Source organism: Haplochromis burtoni, unplaced genomic scaffold (assembly GCF_018398535.1).
Source record: "Haplochromis burtoni strain Fernald_Lab_line unplaced genomic scaffold, NCSU_Asbu1 Contig_319, whole genome shotgun sequence".
Classification (NCBI taxonomy): Eukaryota; Metazoa; Chordata; class Actinopteri; order Cichliformes; family Cichlidae; genus Haplochromis; species Haplochromis burtoni.
Genome location: NW_024582680.1, coordinates 380,413 through 398,856, shown reverse-complemented (window position 1 = coordinate 398,856; position 18,444 = coordinate 380,413). Strand labels below are relative to the sequence as shown.

General features: G+C 41.9%; 1 protein-coding gene across 4 annotated transcripts in view; it reads right to left on the bottom strand.

Annotated features, from left to right (window-relative positions):
* Nucleotides 1–18,444, bottom strand: part of si:dkey-172j4.3 (diacylglycerol kinase delta) — a 93,630-nt gene that overhangs the window by 20,385 nt on the left and 54,801 nt on the right. For all 4 annotated transcript variants that reach the window (XM_042228346.1, XM_042228348.1, XM_042228347.1 and 1 more), the window contains 11 exons: nt 12,820–12,930; nt 12,629–12,709; nt 11,745–11,849; nt 11,006–11,138; nt 9,028–9,134; nt 8,758–8,883; nt 5,835–5,937; nt 5,415–5,574; nt 5,190–5,298; nt 3,998–4,137; nt 957–1,044 (listed from right to left, as the gene is read on the bottom strand). In XM_042228346.1, coding sequence (XP_042084280.1) covers nt 957–1,044; nt 3,998–4,137; nt 5,190–5,298; nt 5,415–5,574; nt 5,835–5,937; nt 8,758–8,883; nt 9,028–9,134; nt 11,006–11,138; nt 11,745–11,849; nt 12,629–12,709; nt 12,820–12,930 — 1,263 coding nt within the window. The remainder of the gene's footprint in view (nt 1–956; nt 1,045–3,997; nt 4,138–5,189; nt 5,299–5,414; nt 5,575–5,834; nt 5,938–8,757; nt 8,884–9,027; nt 9,135–11,005; nt 11,139–11,744; nt 11,850–12,628; nt 12,710–12,819; nt 12,931–18,444) is intronic.

The following is an 18,444-nucleotide window of genomic DNA, read 5'->3' as shown; positions in this document are numbered from 1 at the left end:
AAACGGCAAGCCTGAATATGTTTTTTCAAATGGTACATTTTCTTAAATGCATGATTAGTACGGTATCTCTTGTCACAAGTGCCACATAAACCTGTGCGACTTCTTTTCACAGGTCATGTTTGACGTGACAAGGCATGAATTACCTGTTCGTATTACTCATCCATTCACAGGATGTTCATTCATTTGTTTATGCACAGCTCTAATGTTTCATCAACTTGAGCTCTGGACTTTGACTGGACCGTCGCGACTTAACTGAGGCCTGGAGAGCAGGAACGTTGAACTCATTTTACATCGTGGGCCACATACAGCCCACTTTGAGCTTGGGCTCAACCCTAATAAGCTGTAAAGTTACAAAATTTATTCCCTCCTTTGTGTTTTCAAAAGCTGTCCAGTAGGCCAGACTGGAGTCTTTGGTGGGCCAAAGTCTTAGATGAAGCTTTTGTGGGGTTTTCGCCGTTTCTCTGAGCATTGCACACTCTGAGCAGGTAATCAAGAGCTACTGATGAGCAGCTCTCACCCTACTTACCCTCTGAATTCCTATAGAAGAGGTAAGGGTGGAGTTAGTCAATCCCCATTTATCACTCAAAAAACTCCAGTTTCTTTGGAATTTTACTACAATGGCAAAATCATTTAAAGAGGATTAATTTATGTGAGTGAAGATGATTTTAGCACGTTAACCACCATCTACTGCATATCTGGCATTTGAGAGGCAGCGTTCAGCTTGAATTGAAAACACAGAGCTGCCCTTTGTCGATATCACCGCCGCTCCCCGTGGTTTGAGTCTGATTGCTTTGGTTTCCAGCTGCCAGGCTCAATTGATTCTCAGCGGATGTTTTCCAAAATAATTTCAGAGAGCTTGGAAGCTCAGCCATTTACGGTCACCATCTGTCAAGAGACAGACAGCCTCTTTTTTAAAAACAAAAACAAAAAAAAAGGAGCCGTGCGGGGTGATTTACCTGTAGAGGAGAATCGAGGCAGTCCTCTTCCTTCACTATCGGCGTCTGTTTATTGGTGGTGGGCACCTCGTATGTCATCACGCTCCATCTAAGGAACACAGAGTGATAAAAAAAAGAAAACCGTTATCAGATAATCACACAGAGATAAGACGCAACAGCCTCCTTATCCTGTTCAAACAGCAGATAAGCGGTCAATGAAGAAATGACCTGCAGTTCAAGGTGAGTTCAAAGAGAAGTTTGACCTCTGCTGCCTATAAAAAAGTTTGCGTTATCATTTAATTTCACCCAAAAGACGTCACAACTCGCAGCGTGTGGTAAAGCCTACACTGTCCTTTTACTCCAGAATAGTTTGTTTACTTGAATGAAAACCAAAAGACAAAATTGGAAGAAGCAGCCATCTGCCGTGACCGGTTGGGGTAGATGATTAACAGTTAAAGAAAACATACCCCAAACTCATGGCTGAAGCACGGAAGGCATTTTATCTCCCGTTTACATCATCGCCCGCATGAAGAACCAGGAAGAAGGCCAACCTGAACAGTTACATTTACAGCCAGGTATGTAGAGTATGCTCCATCACTAAGATAAGCTTCAGGTTATTTTAAGTGACAATAAAGGGAGTGTCCAAATGCTGGCACCACGCACTGTGATTGGTTCTTTATAGTCCCAACGCCATTGGAAAACAGCGTGGATAGGATAGGGTCAATAGAGTCAACTCACGACATTCCTGGAGCCTGACAGTTTTTAACAGCAGGTCATGGGTTTGTGTGTCAGATTTTCAAAATAAAAGCCTTTGTTTTTCTCAATTGAATACCTGTGCGCTTTAAAAATCTGAATTTTTTTAAAACATAAAAGCCTCATTTAATCCCAGGAAGTTATTGAGTTCACAAAAACTGTGTCTAATTTTCAAAATAAAAGACTGAGTATTCAATGAAAGCTACAAAGAGGCTTTGATGGTGGCTCTATAATGTAAAAAAAATGAAGATACATAAAAAATAAATAAATCTGCCAAATCAAACATGAGGGTTACTCCCACTGTGACTTTTAGCCTTTTAAAGCTGTGAAATTTGAAAAATGCTTTGAGGTGCCAGATTTTCAACATAAAAGCCTTCTATTTAGCTTTGTTTTAACTTTTTACAACAAGTATGAAACTGCTCTCTCCCTTCAGCGTTTGAAGCCAACCTGTTTACCTCCAGCTCTTTAGCATCAACCTACAGACCGAGTCCGGCAGTAGCAGCAACCCCCCACGATTTCTCCAGAATCACACATCAAACATAAGGTCCAGGGGCCAGACTCGGTCCCCAAAAGGACTCCCATCTGGCCCACTGGACGACTTTGGAAAATGTGGAGGAGTGAATAACTTTGAGTTTTATCTGCATTTTCATAACTTCTACAGATAAAAACCTCCCCCATGGTTATTAATACTAAACCAATGTAATTAAGTAATTGTTTTTTTTATTATCTACTGTAAAAATTTCTGATGGGTACAGTGGTTTAACTACATAAATAAAAATCGAATGGTTTCTGTGAGTTAATAAAAAACCTTGTTATTTATAATTACTGTCCAATGACATGCTACAGATCTTTCTGTCCTTTTACACATTTATTTCTTACAACTTAAGCCGAAAGAGCCTTGTTGACAGACTTCTTTCATTTACTACAGCAGCATTTCTTTCTCATGTAAACAACCAAGACGTAGTGTTGGGCACAGCCATTAAAAGTTTTAGGTTTTACTGGTTCAGCCCACTTAAGATCAAAGTAGTTTGTATGTGGCCCACAATGTGAAATGAGTTTAACTTTCCTGGTCTAGTTCATTTACTTTAGTAAAGTTTAATATATTTGCTCTTTATTAAAGTTTATCCATGTCGTGGCCCTTACTCCTTCTATTACAAATATTTTACTTTGTTCAAATCATTCATTATAACTCTTTACTTCCTTATTATTTTGCAGATTTTAAAATCCAAATCCAATTTTTCCTGAGCTTAAACGCCACACTCTGTGCTTGATATTCCAGTTTTCCGATCACGTATTCAGTTTTTTGGTCGTGGCAGCACCTCTGAGCGACAAGTGAGCCTCACAAGGAAGTGCTAAAAACTGCAATTCCACTCGAGGCTGAAAAGTCACAGACTCCCACGTTAAAATGCCCAAATCTGCAGCAGAAATAAACATGTTTACAGACATCATTAAGTAACAGCTGTGCCAGCACAGGCAGCCACTAGCTGTCAGCTGGATGTCACGTTAGATAATTGGAGCCACTGGACCTCTAGGCAGTGTGGCGTTGGACCCTTCTGGAAAACTTTTAATCTAATTATCTGACAAAAATGATGACCTACTCTGTGGTTAATTGTGCTATGAGTCAAAATCTTAAAAATAAGGTGCAAGTAGAAGCGGACATTTAAGAGGTCACTGTTGGATTGTTTAAAATCGCTGAGGCTAAGGAAGGCTGTGTTGGATTCACATGATGGCACACGGGGAGAAAAAAGCTCGCTGCGGCTCATTTTCTGGTTTTAATCGGCACCATTTATGGCAAATATGAAAAGGTGGTTTCCAACATTCTGTGAAGCTCGGGGGCTCTGTATGAATTTGTCTGTGCACTCAGTCCGTTTCATTTTGTGCCCGTCGCTGGCTGAACTCTGTGGCATTAAAAGTTATTTTTAATTTTATAAATCTTTCTCAGGAGTGCAGACAGAAATGAATAGCCTGTAGTGCTTTTATTTAATTCTTTTTATTACTTTTAGTATCACCTGCTGCTGTCTGCAGCCCTTCAGTGAACCTAATGAAGCGAAATATAAAAACCTAACAGGACCAGATCTGTTTTTCATTAATTCGTTCACCTGGGACATCCTCCTCCAGCAAGTTATTTCAAGAAAGCACCGTGAACATCTCTCGTCTCACAACCCAAACAAATAAATTAAACTGCACTTACAGTGCACTAGCAGTAACAGCTAAAAGCACTTCAGTCTGGACCTTTAAATTCAGAGGACTTTTACAGGAGCCAACCCAGCTGAAACCAAAGTTTCCACCCTCACTCCCTCTGGTCTTACCGATCCAGCATTTTGGTGGTGGCTCTCTCCAGCTTCTCCAGGATCTGTAGGAGCTGAGCGTCATCGTCACAGAGGCCGCCCCAGCCCAGAACGCGAGCCAGGTCGTTACCTGTGCCCAGAGGCAGCACGCCCAGCTGACACTACAGACACGTGGAGAAACGAGAAACTGATGCAAAGTACAGAACAATACGACAAAGCTCACTGCAATGGCTTAGTTTTGCACTACATCTGTCTTCTGGGACATCCTCACCCTTTCCTGTGCTTAAAAATATACTTAGACGCCCAATAATATTTGGCTACATGTCTTTGATTTGTTTTAGCTTAAACTGCCTAGCTGCTGATCTGACATGACTTTGACGAATTTGGGGGTAGTCCTCTGCCTTCTTTATTACATCCACTTTGTGCAACGTACCAAGAGCACTGATAGTGAAACAGCCCGGAGCATGATGCTACCATCACCATGCTTGGCACCACCGTGGCTGCAGTGCTGCTGTCTCCAGAGGGCACTGGGCATGTGTATATTTGTCTTATATTTTAAAATAATTAAAAATCACCATGACATTCATTCCCAGGATGAGTGGATATAAACTTCTAACCACACCTGTTGGCCTGACAGCAGCAGACAGAAAAGTGATGCTCATTTAGTGCCGGTAATAAACTGTCTGTAGTTAACTTCTCTGAGAGGTTTGTTTCAACTGCAATGTTAAATGATCAACAAATCTATAAAAATCATGCTGAGGTTACAAAAATTCTGACTCCTTGATTTGTTCATCTAACATCTTAAAGCTGACTTAAGCAGTTAATCTTATTCATTTAGCCTGGAACAAAACTGATTAGACGTGGCACTTTATATAAAATTAGTATTAATTTAACATAAAAGCCATGTTAATCTGCCACAACATCAATTTATGTGAAATTAATTTAATAAAATGAATGAATTAGTTCAGCTAAGGAGGCTGTGTTGCCCTTCTCTCTACCATGAACCACTCCCTCTCCAGTCAGGATCAATGTTATATTAGACTTCCATTATAGACTCAAGTATGTAAACTTGGCTTATTGCTGGTGTTTCTTCTGAAAGCACCTTTCGCCAGCATCAAGATTAACACAACAACAGGTATCTCGCTGCTTTCTCCTACCCATCGGCGTTACATCATCGGCAACATCCACTCCTCCTCCTCCTCGTTGTTCTCACCTGTTTATGGAGGTTGAGTTTATCCAGCTCTGAGAGCACCCAGCCCACGCTGCCATCTCCTCCGCACACAAGAATACGAAATGTCACAAACTTCTGGAAGAGGCGCAGGCTGAGGAGGAGAGAACGAGAGGCAGGTGTTTACAGAGAGCAACACTTATTAAATGTTCTACTGGAGAACGACCCGTAGATATTACAAGGACTCAGAAAGAAAAAGCTCTTAAATACCCGAGCTCTGGCCCTCCGTTCATCAAGTCAAAGACCTGCGCTGGGTTCAGAAGCTGCTTGAACTTGCGGAGGAACTTGACCCCCTGGTTGTCCCCGCTTTTAGAGTTGACCAGGACCAAAAGAGGGCTGGAGCAGGACGCTGAGGTGGCCTTCCAGAAGCCTGTAAACGAGCAGAAATGTTTGTATAGCTCACAGCGTGGAGTTCAAACGCCACTGGGACCGTGTTCAAACTGTAAACTGCTGATGATAGATGCACAAATTCCAGGGATAAGGGTTAGTAACTTGGAATTACAAATTGTCAGTGTCAGTAGAAAAAGCCAAGTCGGGCTAAGTCACAATTTCATTACATGACTGAACTTTAAAACCTACTGTAAAAGTAATACTGTGTGTCCATGTGGGTGGGAGTAAGAGGTGTCTCACCGTCTGAGTCGATGCTGTTAAGTGCAGTTGGAGGGATGATGGACACTCGACATTGGCCCAAGGGACACACCTTCCCCATTTGTTCCTTACAGCTGTTATGGACCTGTGAACACACACGCACACACACATACAGAGTCAGTGGTCTCCAGTAATTCTATATTTCAGTAGAAGCAGAAAGGTCATTACATCCCTCTGAAACCCACCAAAATGCCAGTTCTGTAACCTTTACAAATGCCACTGTGATTCATTTGAGTGTGCGAGCCTGTGTATGCGCGTGTGTCTTTGTATACCGAGGATCAGACTTCGCATTATGTGTGCCCGTTTGGCCTGAACGCTCAAAAAACACAATGCCGCTCTTGCTAAATGGAACAAGAGGATAGAGTAAAGCTACATCTCTGTGTGTGTTTGAATACTTCCACTGGACTTTTCTGTTTGACTACATCAGTGTTTCAAAACCCACTACAGTAGAGCACAAACATAATAAAAGACAGGCTCCTGTGTACTCCTTATTAAGTAAAGAGCGGCTGTTTCAGGCTTTCCTGCGCGATGCTTGGGCTGGTCTTTTGGTGTACACTGGGTGAAATGACACTAATCCATAATGTGAGGGTAAGTGGTTATAGTGCAAACCACATGGGTAAAAATGCACTCAGCAGCCCGATGCTCACTTCAGTAATTTCCCAGTTATCCCAAATCAACTCCCAACTCATCTCATCTACTGACTGAAGGTTGGAGGTTCGATCATTGGGGAGGATACTGAACCCCAAGGTCTCCTTCCAATGTTAGTTAGTAAGTGTGGTGCTTGTATGAATGCATGATTAAGGCACATAAAACGCTTTGAGTGCACTAGTAGAGTGGAAAAGAGCTAAATCAATCTGTTTACAGAGTCTCCTGCCTAATTGTACTGTTGCACTTAAGTAATGGGAACTGTATTTCACGTTAAAACATGTGGAAGAACTATATTAAAACTATATATATGCACACTCTGGTTTTACTCTAGTTAATATTGGAGCTGCAGTTTCATACTTTCTTTGCCACTTGGGGACAGACGGTATGGACGCAGCTCTCAGGTCAGAAAGCGCCTTAAACCTGTATTTTCTCTGAAGGCCAGCAGATGGAGATAGCTGTGACTGGAAAAGACTTTCTGTCCTACTGAGGTTTCTCATGGGATGTCATACGTGCTTCGCTTAAGAGTTGGACGTGGTACAACACTCAGTTGCTAGGGAAACTGGCTGGCTTATTCCCCGACTGGCTGGCGGTTCATGGAGATTTCTGCGTCTTACTAGTTGAAATCGGTTGCAAAGAAGCTGCCACACAGTTGTAGTTTTTCATGTTTGCCTGCAAATACTTGCTAACTACTAGTCCACTGGTAGTTAAATTTGAATAAGTGAAGTGAAGAAGGTTCACTTTCAAAGTAAAAGTTATGCTGGTTGCACATTTCAAAGAAAGCAACTTCGAAGGCAAACGGTCTCCATTTCTGATTTCTGTTGCACATCTTACTGTGTTTGTGTACGAGCCCATCGCCGACTCGTCTGCAGGCCTGTGGGATTTAGCATTTATATTCCCAGCCACTGCCATCAAATTTGATTAGTCTTTCTGTTTGTTCCACTGCTTTCTGTTTTCCTTGTTTGTTTGGACTAGACTCTTGAAAGAAAAATAGCAGCCAAAGGAACTGACGAAAAGAAAAACCAAAACAACCCCAAGGGCAAAGAAACAGAAATCACTTGTGTGGGGACATCGTAGTAGACTGTTCTACTACGATGTCAATATTTCTCACTTGTACAGTCGGGTCTAGTACATCACAGCTACTGCAATAAAAAAACGAAACGTTTCTGGCTGTAAAACCAGAACAATGGGCTGAAAGGCAATAAAATGCTCCACAGATTTCAGGGGCATCTCTCTGTAAAACTTTTACGTATTCTTTTCTATTAGGCAAGATTATTTTATCCTTTTTATACGTGAAAACATTACAAAATAATGGTTTAAATGAATTTAAAAGCATGAAAAATTAACTAAAACGTCTACGTATTTTATGCAGAATTTGAAGGACTTTAATTTTATGTTAAGATGCACCAAGTGCTGTTGGTCCTTGTGCCACTTTCTTTGCGGGATTATAACCAGCTTGTCAATGCCCTCCTAAATATTATTAATACTCCAGCGCACACAAAAAATGATTCTCCACATCGTGCTTGAGGCGGTCGAAGCGTCGGGTCAGTTTCAGCAGCCCTGCAGCTGACAGGAATTTATCAGCCCCTGTTCCATTTCTCATTTTAACTTTCCTTCCTATTCCTCCTCCCCTCGGGAAACTCTGCTGCCAATCTATGTGCCGTCCCATTAGTCTGATGACTCTGCTGAACTTTTCAGACCTTGAGTCTTCGGAGGAGGTGAGAGCGGGAAGTCAAGGACAATAAAAAGCTCTTGGTTGTTTTTTTCCAGAGAAGTGGGAGGAGCGTCTCATGTGGAGAATCACAATTTCCTGCGCATGAGTCAACATGTCCCAAGGGCAGACAAACAAATAAAGGGATAATTGAATCTTATGAATTTATCTGAATTTGATCTCTCTGTTCTGTACGGAGCCGCTCACACGGTTCCAGATAACGAGACGTGTATCGTGCTTAATGAAAACCCTGCGTTCATATTTAAATGTGACAAATGATGCACTTTTATTTTGCTGACAACATCACTTCCCGAATTACCTCCATTATTGGATGGAGCTGCTTTGAGTCTGTTTGCATCGCACACTTTTCCCAGTGCACCCCTGCTATGACTCCATTTCCGTGGGCATCGACGCATTCGAATGACAGAAGTTCAAATAAGAAAGGCTGGAAATAACTCTCAGCTAAAAGCAATGCCCCAGATAAACACTAATATTGATTCAGCGTGACAGTTTTTGATGGGATGGAGGCTAAACTCAATCCACACTTACGATAGCCTTGCACCAGAGGCAGCGCCAGTCCTGCAGTCGCCTCACGCTGCCACAGTTCTTATCACACACCACACATTTGGCGCTGACGGGCAGATTGCCTTCCAGCCACTGGTGGGGCATGGACACCTGGAGGGAAAAATAAATAAACAAAGCATATCGAATGAAGCCCTTCTGCTCTAAAGACATCAAACCAAAGGTATGCACATCAGGCAAAATAATTTGCATGAAAACAAAACCAAATGCAACTCGTGAGTAAGCCTCGGCTCGTACCCCATCCTCATCCTCAATGATGTCATTTCCTATGGAGGCTAGCGTGGTCCACTTGCAGTTGTTGGTGGAGCGAACAGCACATCTCTTGTGAGCCTTGAACTTACAAACTGCAGAGGATAGATGAACAAACATCATGTCAGACACACTGGAAGTCTCCACTTTTATCCTCTTCTATTTGGGTGAGTGTATGATGTAAGCTTCCTGATGGTCACAGTGTGTGACTGTACTCCTGATAGAGCTGTGTAAAACTATGCGATAACATGATGAGACAGTGTACATATGGACTGGAGAGCAGCTGGAGGGGGTGCTAAAAACTGCAGCTCCTCTAGTCTGAGGCTGCTCTAAACGAGGGCTGGTCCCCATAGGCTCCCATGTTAAGAGGCACAACTTTAAAGCAAAGACAAACATGTTTGCAGCCTGCTGCAAAACTCAGTTTTAGTTAGAAAGCATGTGCAGTATAACGTGGCTTTTGATGCTTAAAGTTATCAATTGGGGCGTGGCCTCTTTGAGCGACAGTCACAGTTAAAGCACTAAAAGCTCGTTACAGTCATCTGCACTTTTGGTCACTGAAGCTCTGATATTTTATTTCTGTGTTATAGGTTATAACAGCTATCTGTGCAATAGCTGACATGCTAAGGCTCTTTGAGGTGGCTGCTGTTGTTGTGAATTTTATATAAATGATATTTAAACTGAGTCCAAATATGGTCACTACAAGTTAAACAAAAAAACTAAGCAGGGATCCACAAGTTCAGAGGTGGTTACTGCTTAATTACTGCTGAGTTTTGCCATCATTTAGATACAGTCTATGGTAAATGTACTGCTGGGTTTTTAAAGCATGAGAACAAAATTAATCTGAAGCAGGTACACAAGGACAGTGGGTCGACTAATTAGAGTTAATCAGTTAATTTCTGTGTTTTACCTAATCAACTTCATATTAGGGACCAAATTAAAATAAAATGTTACTTAAATACCTGTAACACTTTCTTTCTTCAAGATATGTTGTGCTGAAATTAAACAAAAGGAGCCCTCAGGTACTAACATGTTCTCTGAGAAGAGAAATTCTCTTTAATGGTAATTGGAAACCTGCAGCCTCAATCACACAGACCTTGAGTCTGGTGATACCCTGGCAACATGCAGTTGCTAGGGAAAAACGTGTTTTTCCTGATCAGTTGGCGGGTTGTTGTTGGCAGTCGCTGGGTACATGGTGCTTTTACTTTGAAGGAGACTGGTCTCCTTTTCTAGTTTCTTGGACTTTGAGGTCGACATACATGGATATTTTGGTAAACCTAGATTTTTGTGTGTTTTGGCCTTTCTTGCACGTGTAAATGCCGTTATTTGTTGGATTTTGAGCTGCCGCTTAAGGGTTATATGGCGACCTGCTGCTCTGGCATGATCTTGATAGACTTTGAGGTGGTTTTACGCATTTTAATGTTCACTGAGATATTATTCAAAATAAGCTCTTAAAATCCTGTACTCTTCAGAAATTGTTCCGTCTTCCTCCCTTCTAAACCCCCAACCGCACATGGCTGCTCCTCCTGGTTCTGCTCAAGGTTTCTTCCTGTTAAAAGGGAGTTTTTCCTTCCCACTGTCGCCAAGTTCTGGCTTACAGGCTGTCGTTGGATTGTTGAAGTTGTCTCTGAATTACAATTGAATGTGTTGAGTGGATTTAAAGTATGTCTGTAATCTGATTTTTACCCCTGATATGAGAGGTGACGTACTTTATACAACTGTCTCCAGTTGTATCACAAACCTGTTAAGCAACCATTGTCACAGTGCAGGAAAGAGCTTTAAAGCTACTTTATTACTGCATATCAAGCGCAGACAAAGAGAACGCTGGTGATGTAATTTTTCTTGTTAGACCAAAAATGGTAGGATTGTTTCTTAGAAATTAATGCATGAGTGACTCGACGTTCCAGTGACTTCATATGAGTGAGCGCAAGAACACAGATGCAGTGTGTGTGTGCATGTGTCTACGTGCCTTCACAGGACAGGCCGTGGGAGGTGACACCTGGCAGCGCCTCTCTGCAAACGTTGCAGAAGGTCGGTCTGGCGTGCGAGCAGGCGTACCAGTTGTGCATCCCGGAGAAATGCTCCATATTAAACTGACTGGCCTGGGGGGGGGTGGGAAGGAGAAACATTGAGGTTGAAACGCGTCAGCACTTCTCTACACAAGAGGAAACACAAAAGGACAAAAACGAGAACTTTCCCGGAACTACAGTTAAAAAAAATAACTAGGCTGAGGTAGGAGAACGATGGCTGCACAATTCATCACCTGCTTAAAATCACATCACATGAATAACTAGAGATGAGAAGGCAAAAATTGAAACCCCAAATTAACTTTTATAATAAAAAGCCTAGTAAAGCCAAAAATCAAAGAGAATATAAGCTCATAAAAAAAAAATCAGAGCTTCCACTTTATAACCAATTAAAGAGGAGGCTTGGTTTTATGAGGACATCAATCGGTTGGCAAAGAGCTGAAATGAGAGGCAGATAAAAAGGAGACGAGAAGATGTGAAGGTGGATCATTTATGTGAAAAACAGATGCAAGAAGAACTGAGCTGTGAAAGCCTGGTCTCATCAAAATTAATTACATACTCATGACTAGCTATTACCTAATGATAATCAGTTTGGCCCAGTTTACTCTCAAGTCAGCCAGGAGAACGAAGGACGGGGCTGAAACATAACAAGAGCCCGACACAGAGATGAGAAGCACCAACCTCGTAGGTTTCCCACTTTTGGACGGATTTCAGCGCCGTGATCCAGTCCTCCATTTCCTTCCTGCTTTCAGCGCATAACATTAGTTTGCGAAATGGAGTGATCACCTGAGAAAGAAAGAAAGAAAGAAAGAAAGAAAGAAAGAAAGAAAGAAAGAAAGAAAGAGAGAAAGAGAGAAAGAGAGAAAGAAAGAAAGAAAGAAAGTTTAGAAGAGAGCAAAAAACTTGACTCCAATCTTTGAATTTCTTGTAGTTGTTGAGCAATATGGCATGACAGGCTAATGGAGGCACCAGCTGTTCTTCAGATAGATGTCCCCAAATAAAATCCTGAATTAAACAAACTTATTAGAAGTTATCAATCCTGAAGTTAATTAAGCCTGGTATGAAGACGACTTTTACTTTTAAGACGAATGTTCTCTGTTTCCGGATTGCGTCGCTCTTTTTCAGGTTTCTACTGCTTGGTGGTTAGCTAGCAAGCGTGCGCAAACAAGTTGCCGTCTTCAGTGCAAACTACGGGCAGTCTCCTAGAGACCAAAGCAATCAGAAGGTTTCTGTGCAGCTCTGTATACCCCTTAAGTTCAATTCCTACATTTTGCTTTAAACTTTTTTATAAGCCAAAATTAACATTACCTGTTATATTAAAGTGAATAACAAACACACCTTGCTAACCAGACAAGCTAACTTAGCTAACTAAATTAGCTGATTAGCAGTAATCTTTTACACTAAAAAACAGCCATGTCACCACCAAATAGCTGAGCTGGCATCCATTAAAACGGTCTATTTCTGACCTAGCATTAGTCCATGTAGGCTATTTTGTCATAATTTGCCCTTAGAAAAGTTTTAAAGGGCCACCTTGTAGTCATTTATAAGGCCTGTCTTGGGCTTACTGTGAAACTGTTGTTGATGTTCTTGGTGCTGGTCTCAGCCACACTGGCATCTGATAGGTCCACTTCATCAAAAATTAGGGACTAATGGGAGAAAAAAAAAAAACATCAGCTTATTTTTTAGCCAGTTACATTTAAATAAAAATGTTACAGTTTAAGAGCTACGGCGGTAAAACGATCACACAGTTCTGTACCTTGCAGTCTTTGGCATAGTAGAGGGTCCTCCCTCTGAGTTTGAAGTACCTCCTCTTCCACCTCTGGAAGGAGCTTGTTTGCTTTAACAGGATTCCCTCCTTCACACTTTTCTGTAGTGAGAGAACAGAGACAGAGGGGATAGAAGGAGAGGAGGAGGAAGATAAAACAGACGTTAGCGCATCCAGAACCTCTGAATATCAGACGTGACAGCTATTCTTCTCGGAGTTCACACGTAAACAGAAGGAGATCGGTTTGGATAGTGTCACTCGGATGGCTTGCTTTTGTCAAACAAAGACAGATAGAGCTGCACACATGAGCAGAGCGGTGTCGACTGGATCTGTCACGATAAAACAGAAGCATCAGCCCAAAGGCTGCGCTGGGCTTTTTCTGTATTTTCACCCGATATGTGTGTGGATGAGATCAGGGGCCCAAAAACAGCACACTAATCTGTTAAAGCAGCAAATAACGACGTTTGATTTGGTTTGCAGTACACTCATGCAGCATTCAAGTCAGGTAGGGAAGCAGCAGGTGGGAGATGCAGTCATCCGTGGCCACGTAGAAATTATTACCACGGTCAGAACGTCAGAAGATCGAATGATTTCATTTGATACAATCGATCCGCTTGGCTGAAACTCATCACCAATTCTGCCACGGTGGCTGTTATTGTCTTTTTTCCTCATCTCTGCTTAACATGCGCTCGTTCTTTCTTTCCCCCTGTTTGTGACTACATGGTGCAAGAGGGCCGAATCCCCCATGGGTAATCAATTTGAGACAGGACGTCGGGAGGGGGTCGCCATGGAGATCCTCGTTTCTCGTAACAACCACTGGCACATGCAGATAGGATCTTAAAAACGCGCAGCTCCCTGCATACCTGCACATTCATCACCAAATGTAGCAACAAATCACTAGATCTGCCTCCGTAACAGCCCAGAGGCTTCCACATAAAGAGAATAACTGTGTGCCTGCATGAGTCACCCGCATGTCATGGCAGAAAACAGCTGTATCACACACGTGATAAAACTGGAAAGAATTCACTTTCAAGGCATCTGTGAAAACTGCTATAAGCTCCTTTTTAATGTTTCTTCATCTTAACACTTTATTCCAAGTGTCGCACATGCCACGTGGACTTCTTAGTCATTTTGGAGGTAAAACTCCACAAAGCTGAAGAGTTATGGTAATGTGAAGTGCACATGGAAAAATCTAGGTGGATTTCATTTTTCTGTCTGTGTTCAGACAGCAATACCTTATAAATGCTTTGTGCTACCCTGATACACCAAAAGTCCCCATAAAGCTCAATGTCTCTTCTTTCCAAAACAGTTTGAATTTTGTGTCTAGCACCAGCGGTAACAGAGTAAAGGTCATTTAAAGAGCGCTTACAAGATATTTTTGCATTCATGGCATTCCATATACTCCGTTTCTTTGTCTTAATGAATAACTCAAGAACTATTCAAGCTAACTTTTCAGCCAATAAGCCGAACCAGGAGGACTGCAGGTAATCACATCTTACCTTCTTCTTACCATTGTTTTCAGCAAATAAGACTTGCATAACAAACCGGTTCTCCAGGAGTTAAATCGTGTGTGAAAGTATGTCAACTTCCATCCAAGATCTTTTTCATTGCTTGAGGATACGGTCTGAAGCTATTTTTCACTGTGAAATTAATATCAGTTTTCTGGGGGAGGTTTCAGGTGCTTTTCAAAAACACGTGTACGTTACTTTCCTAGTGAAAATTAACAAACGTCTCAGCTCAGGCATGGTTCGATGGCAGGTGGCTCAGCAGTCACTTGGCAGCGTTTCCATTTCGGAGCGGAAGTCTTCCCTTAAGGGAAATTGCAAACAGGAGCTTTCAAAAGTGAAAGTATTCAAATTTGATAATATCTCGCAGAGCAGGTAGTTGGCTATTTTTATCTTTAGTGGTCTGAGTGCAAACAAAAAGAAAAGGAAGAAGATTAATGCATTACGCTTCTAACATCTCTAGGGTTTGGCTTTTCATTCAGTCCTTATATTTCACCTTGTATCTTACGCCTCAAAATTATTACTTTTTGTTTATTTTTACTGATCTAAATGCATTTCTGTCATTCTGTGTTTGTCATGGGTTTAACGCCAGCTGGATGCCAGGCTCACAACAGAAAAGACTGCGTCTACTAGAGCAGTGGTCCCAACCCCCGGGCCACGGACCGATACTGGTGCGTGAGCCATTTCGTACTGGGCCGCTAGAGTTGAGGCTTGGTGCGAAATTGATGGTTTTCAGGGTTTTTATCGTGATTTTTTACATCATTTCTATCATTAAATCGGTTTCCCTGGAGAATTTCCTGTGTATTATAAATAAATCTTCTGTTTTTTTGGTACCGGTACTGGTTTTATGTTGTTGTATTTATCCACGACACCTTAAATGCTGGTCCATGAAAATATTGTCGGACATAAACCGGCCCGTGTCGCAAAAAAAGGTTGGGGACCGCTGTATTAGAGGAACTGAGCCAACCTAGATTAGACAGCCATTACTATCAAATGGGATTATTTGATACAAAGATAGACACTGACATTTATATACTTGCTACTGGTAACATCAGTCTAATTGCCTTTTTCTGCACCACAGAGGCAAACCCAAGATAATAGCATCTGTCCACATTTTATATATTGATACCTACCATTTACTTTAAATATTTTGGTGCATTCAATAGCACATGTATCTACTAGTCCATGATACAGATGATTCTGACAGTTTCAGTCCTCCATAACTTCTGTTACTGCTTATGTTTCTCCTGACCTTCCTCTTTCATCTCATGCGATTTCTGTCTTACTTTCTCCGGCTATTTCTCTTAGCAGTAATGTCCTTGGCTGTGTGAACAGTGGGAGTAATACAAGGCAGAGGCACCGCCGAACCAGTGATAAATCTAATTCATCGCTCCATCACAATCTCATTTCTCTCTTGCAGTGTGTGTGCGTGTGTCTCCGTCTGTCTGTGTCAATGTGCAACCATGAGATATCCCGCCTAGTAATGGCGCATACAGCTGCTTGTGCTCTCAGTGTGCTTGTTTCTTTCTTAGAATAAATGTGCTTTCATACCCTGCAGGAGAGAAAATCTCATATTGTCACCATGTGAGAGAGAAAGACGGAGAGAAAAGGAAGCAGAAAGGAAAGGACCGATGGTGGGAACAATGACAGATAGGCTCACGGTATGGATCATTAACAACAGGAGAAAAAAGAAGTATAGCTGCGAGAGCGGTGAGGACTAAGGAAGAGGAACAACACAAAAAGAGAAAGATGCAAAAACTACATCAACCACAGGCTCTAGAGAGTTGACTTGAAAGAAAACCAAAAAGCAGACGGTCCCTTGAGGAAGTAGAAGAAAGAACAAAATGCACCAACAGGAAGGTGTAAAGGTCTCTTTCCACTGACCCACTTGACACTTTAGAGATAACGGTGAGGTGTAACCACCATGTTCCACCAATCAAGCTTATCCGTGGTTGCCACAACAATGCCGTCACAAACCGTCAGTCGAGGAGCTAATCAGAGCGGTTTTGTTTGACGAACGCTAACAGCATTGCAGCCCAGGGTATCAGTAAAGGACAACCTGAAAGTCAGACCCAACACAGAGAAACTCGTCAAGCCTAATGACCCCATCCCCAAACCAGGGCCTAACATTTGGCTAGGTTAGCTTACTATCCTAAACATCCCAAGCGCATGAAAAATGCAGGTTATATGGAAAACATTGAGAAATTGAGTTGATTTAGAGCTGGCAAAAGCTAACGTGATAAGCGTTTCAGCAAAATCAGATAAAGTAAAGTTCAGTCTTCTCCAGCAGATGTTCAAATGCAAATTCAATCGATTTGCCTACATTTGCCAATTTATTCTGAAAAATGTTTTACATGCTGTAACTACCATTCGTCCCTTCACCCACAGAGATATATTTCAACCCCCCATTTAACAACAATTAAAAAGCAACTTTTGCAAACCTTTTTTATCCACCAAAGGAAAAAAGAAAACCTACGCTCCTCTAATCTGTCATTTCTTTCCACTTACCTTATAAGCAGATTGCTGCCGCTTTCTGAGCCTACTTCACTCGGAGGTCTCTTCCTGTTAAAAACGAGTTCTTCCCCTTTGCTATCACCAAGTCTCTGCTTCTTTAAAGCGCCTTCAGACAACTGTTGTTGAATAAAACTCCATCTATCACTATCTGTCACTTGAACTTCCCACTCACTCACTTCTCTTTGAATTTCCGCTGTCCAGCTACAAGACCAAGACTAAATTCGTCAACAGTCACACCTACTGCTAGAGTTTGCGATGAGCTTAATTTTGTGCATTTAAAACTGAGCTACGCAAGCATCCCTGGTCTTTTGCTACTTATTAATTGCACTGAGTCGTCATTAACCTTTGATCACCGTGCAGAAGGAACTAGTCCCTACATTAAAACAATAAAGAGCCCGACCAATTTATCTTTCCCAGGTAAAGTTTCCTTAGCTTTCCTGACTGAGTCACACACCTGAGCACAGTGGGTGTCACACATGCCATAAAGCCTCTTCAAGCTAATTCAGTGTACGGACTATATTGAACTGCACACAGGAACATATCGGCAGAGCAAACAGCACACGTGTGTTTCACATATAAACAGACATATGTGATATTCAAAGGTCACAGTGTGTCCTCTCTTCTCCAGCTGAGCGATGTTGTCACACAGATCACTCTATTCATTAGAGCAAACTAATCACATCACAACAATCATCCTGGCACACGCACACAGACAAACACTGAGAGGAGGGCAGTGAAGTGGATATGCACACTGAAGCACATTAACACATATACTTACTCATCTGCGAAATGCACACACACACACCCGGAGCTTTGAAGGGCGCCCACATCCACACAAACATCCGACTGAATCAACCCTGATTTATTTCTCCCTTCATTTAATTCTCTAACAGACCACACACACACACACACACACGTCTGTCAGCCTCCGTCCTGCATGAAAGACTGACCTTCAGTGTTCAGTGTAAACACTCAATCAACAAATCACTGAAATTTGGACTTTCTCCCAGACAGCAGAGCGACACGAGTGACTCGACCAGTATTCTGGCGTAAACACAAAGACTGCTGCACAAAAACTTCCTGCAGTTTTATTTCCACTCGGTGAAATGAGCAATACCTGAGACTGTAGGAGAAGACGGACACGGCCAATCCCAAACAACCCACTTCTCTGTGAACTCCACACAGAAAGGCCAATACCTTAACAAACAGTCACACCTACTGTCTGAGTTAATAGTTAGCTTCATTTCTGCAGCTGCGTGGACATGAAAATGCAACAATATATGTTTGGTAGTTTGTTCTGGAAACCAGGAGCTGCTAAAGCCAAACTTTCACACCTATAAAGTGGACACAAATAGAGACAGAGTGATATTTTGGGGTTTCTTTAAAGTATCAAACACTAAAATCATTGAAGAGAAAAGCTAACTGTCCTAGAGCAGCGGCGTCAAACTCATTTCACATCATGGGCCACTTACAGCCTGCTGTGAAATTGTCCTCTCTGTGACGTCCCTGAGATTTCTCAATATAAGAAAACAAGAAGTGTATTTTCAACAGTATGTTGCAGTTTTCATACATGACACAATAAACTTGAGTTACAACT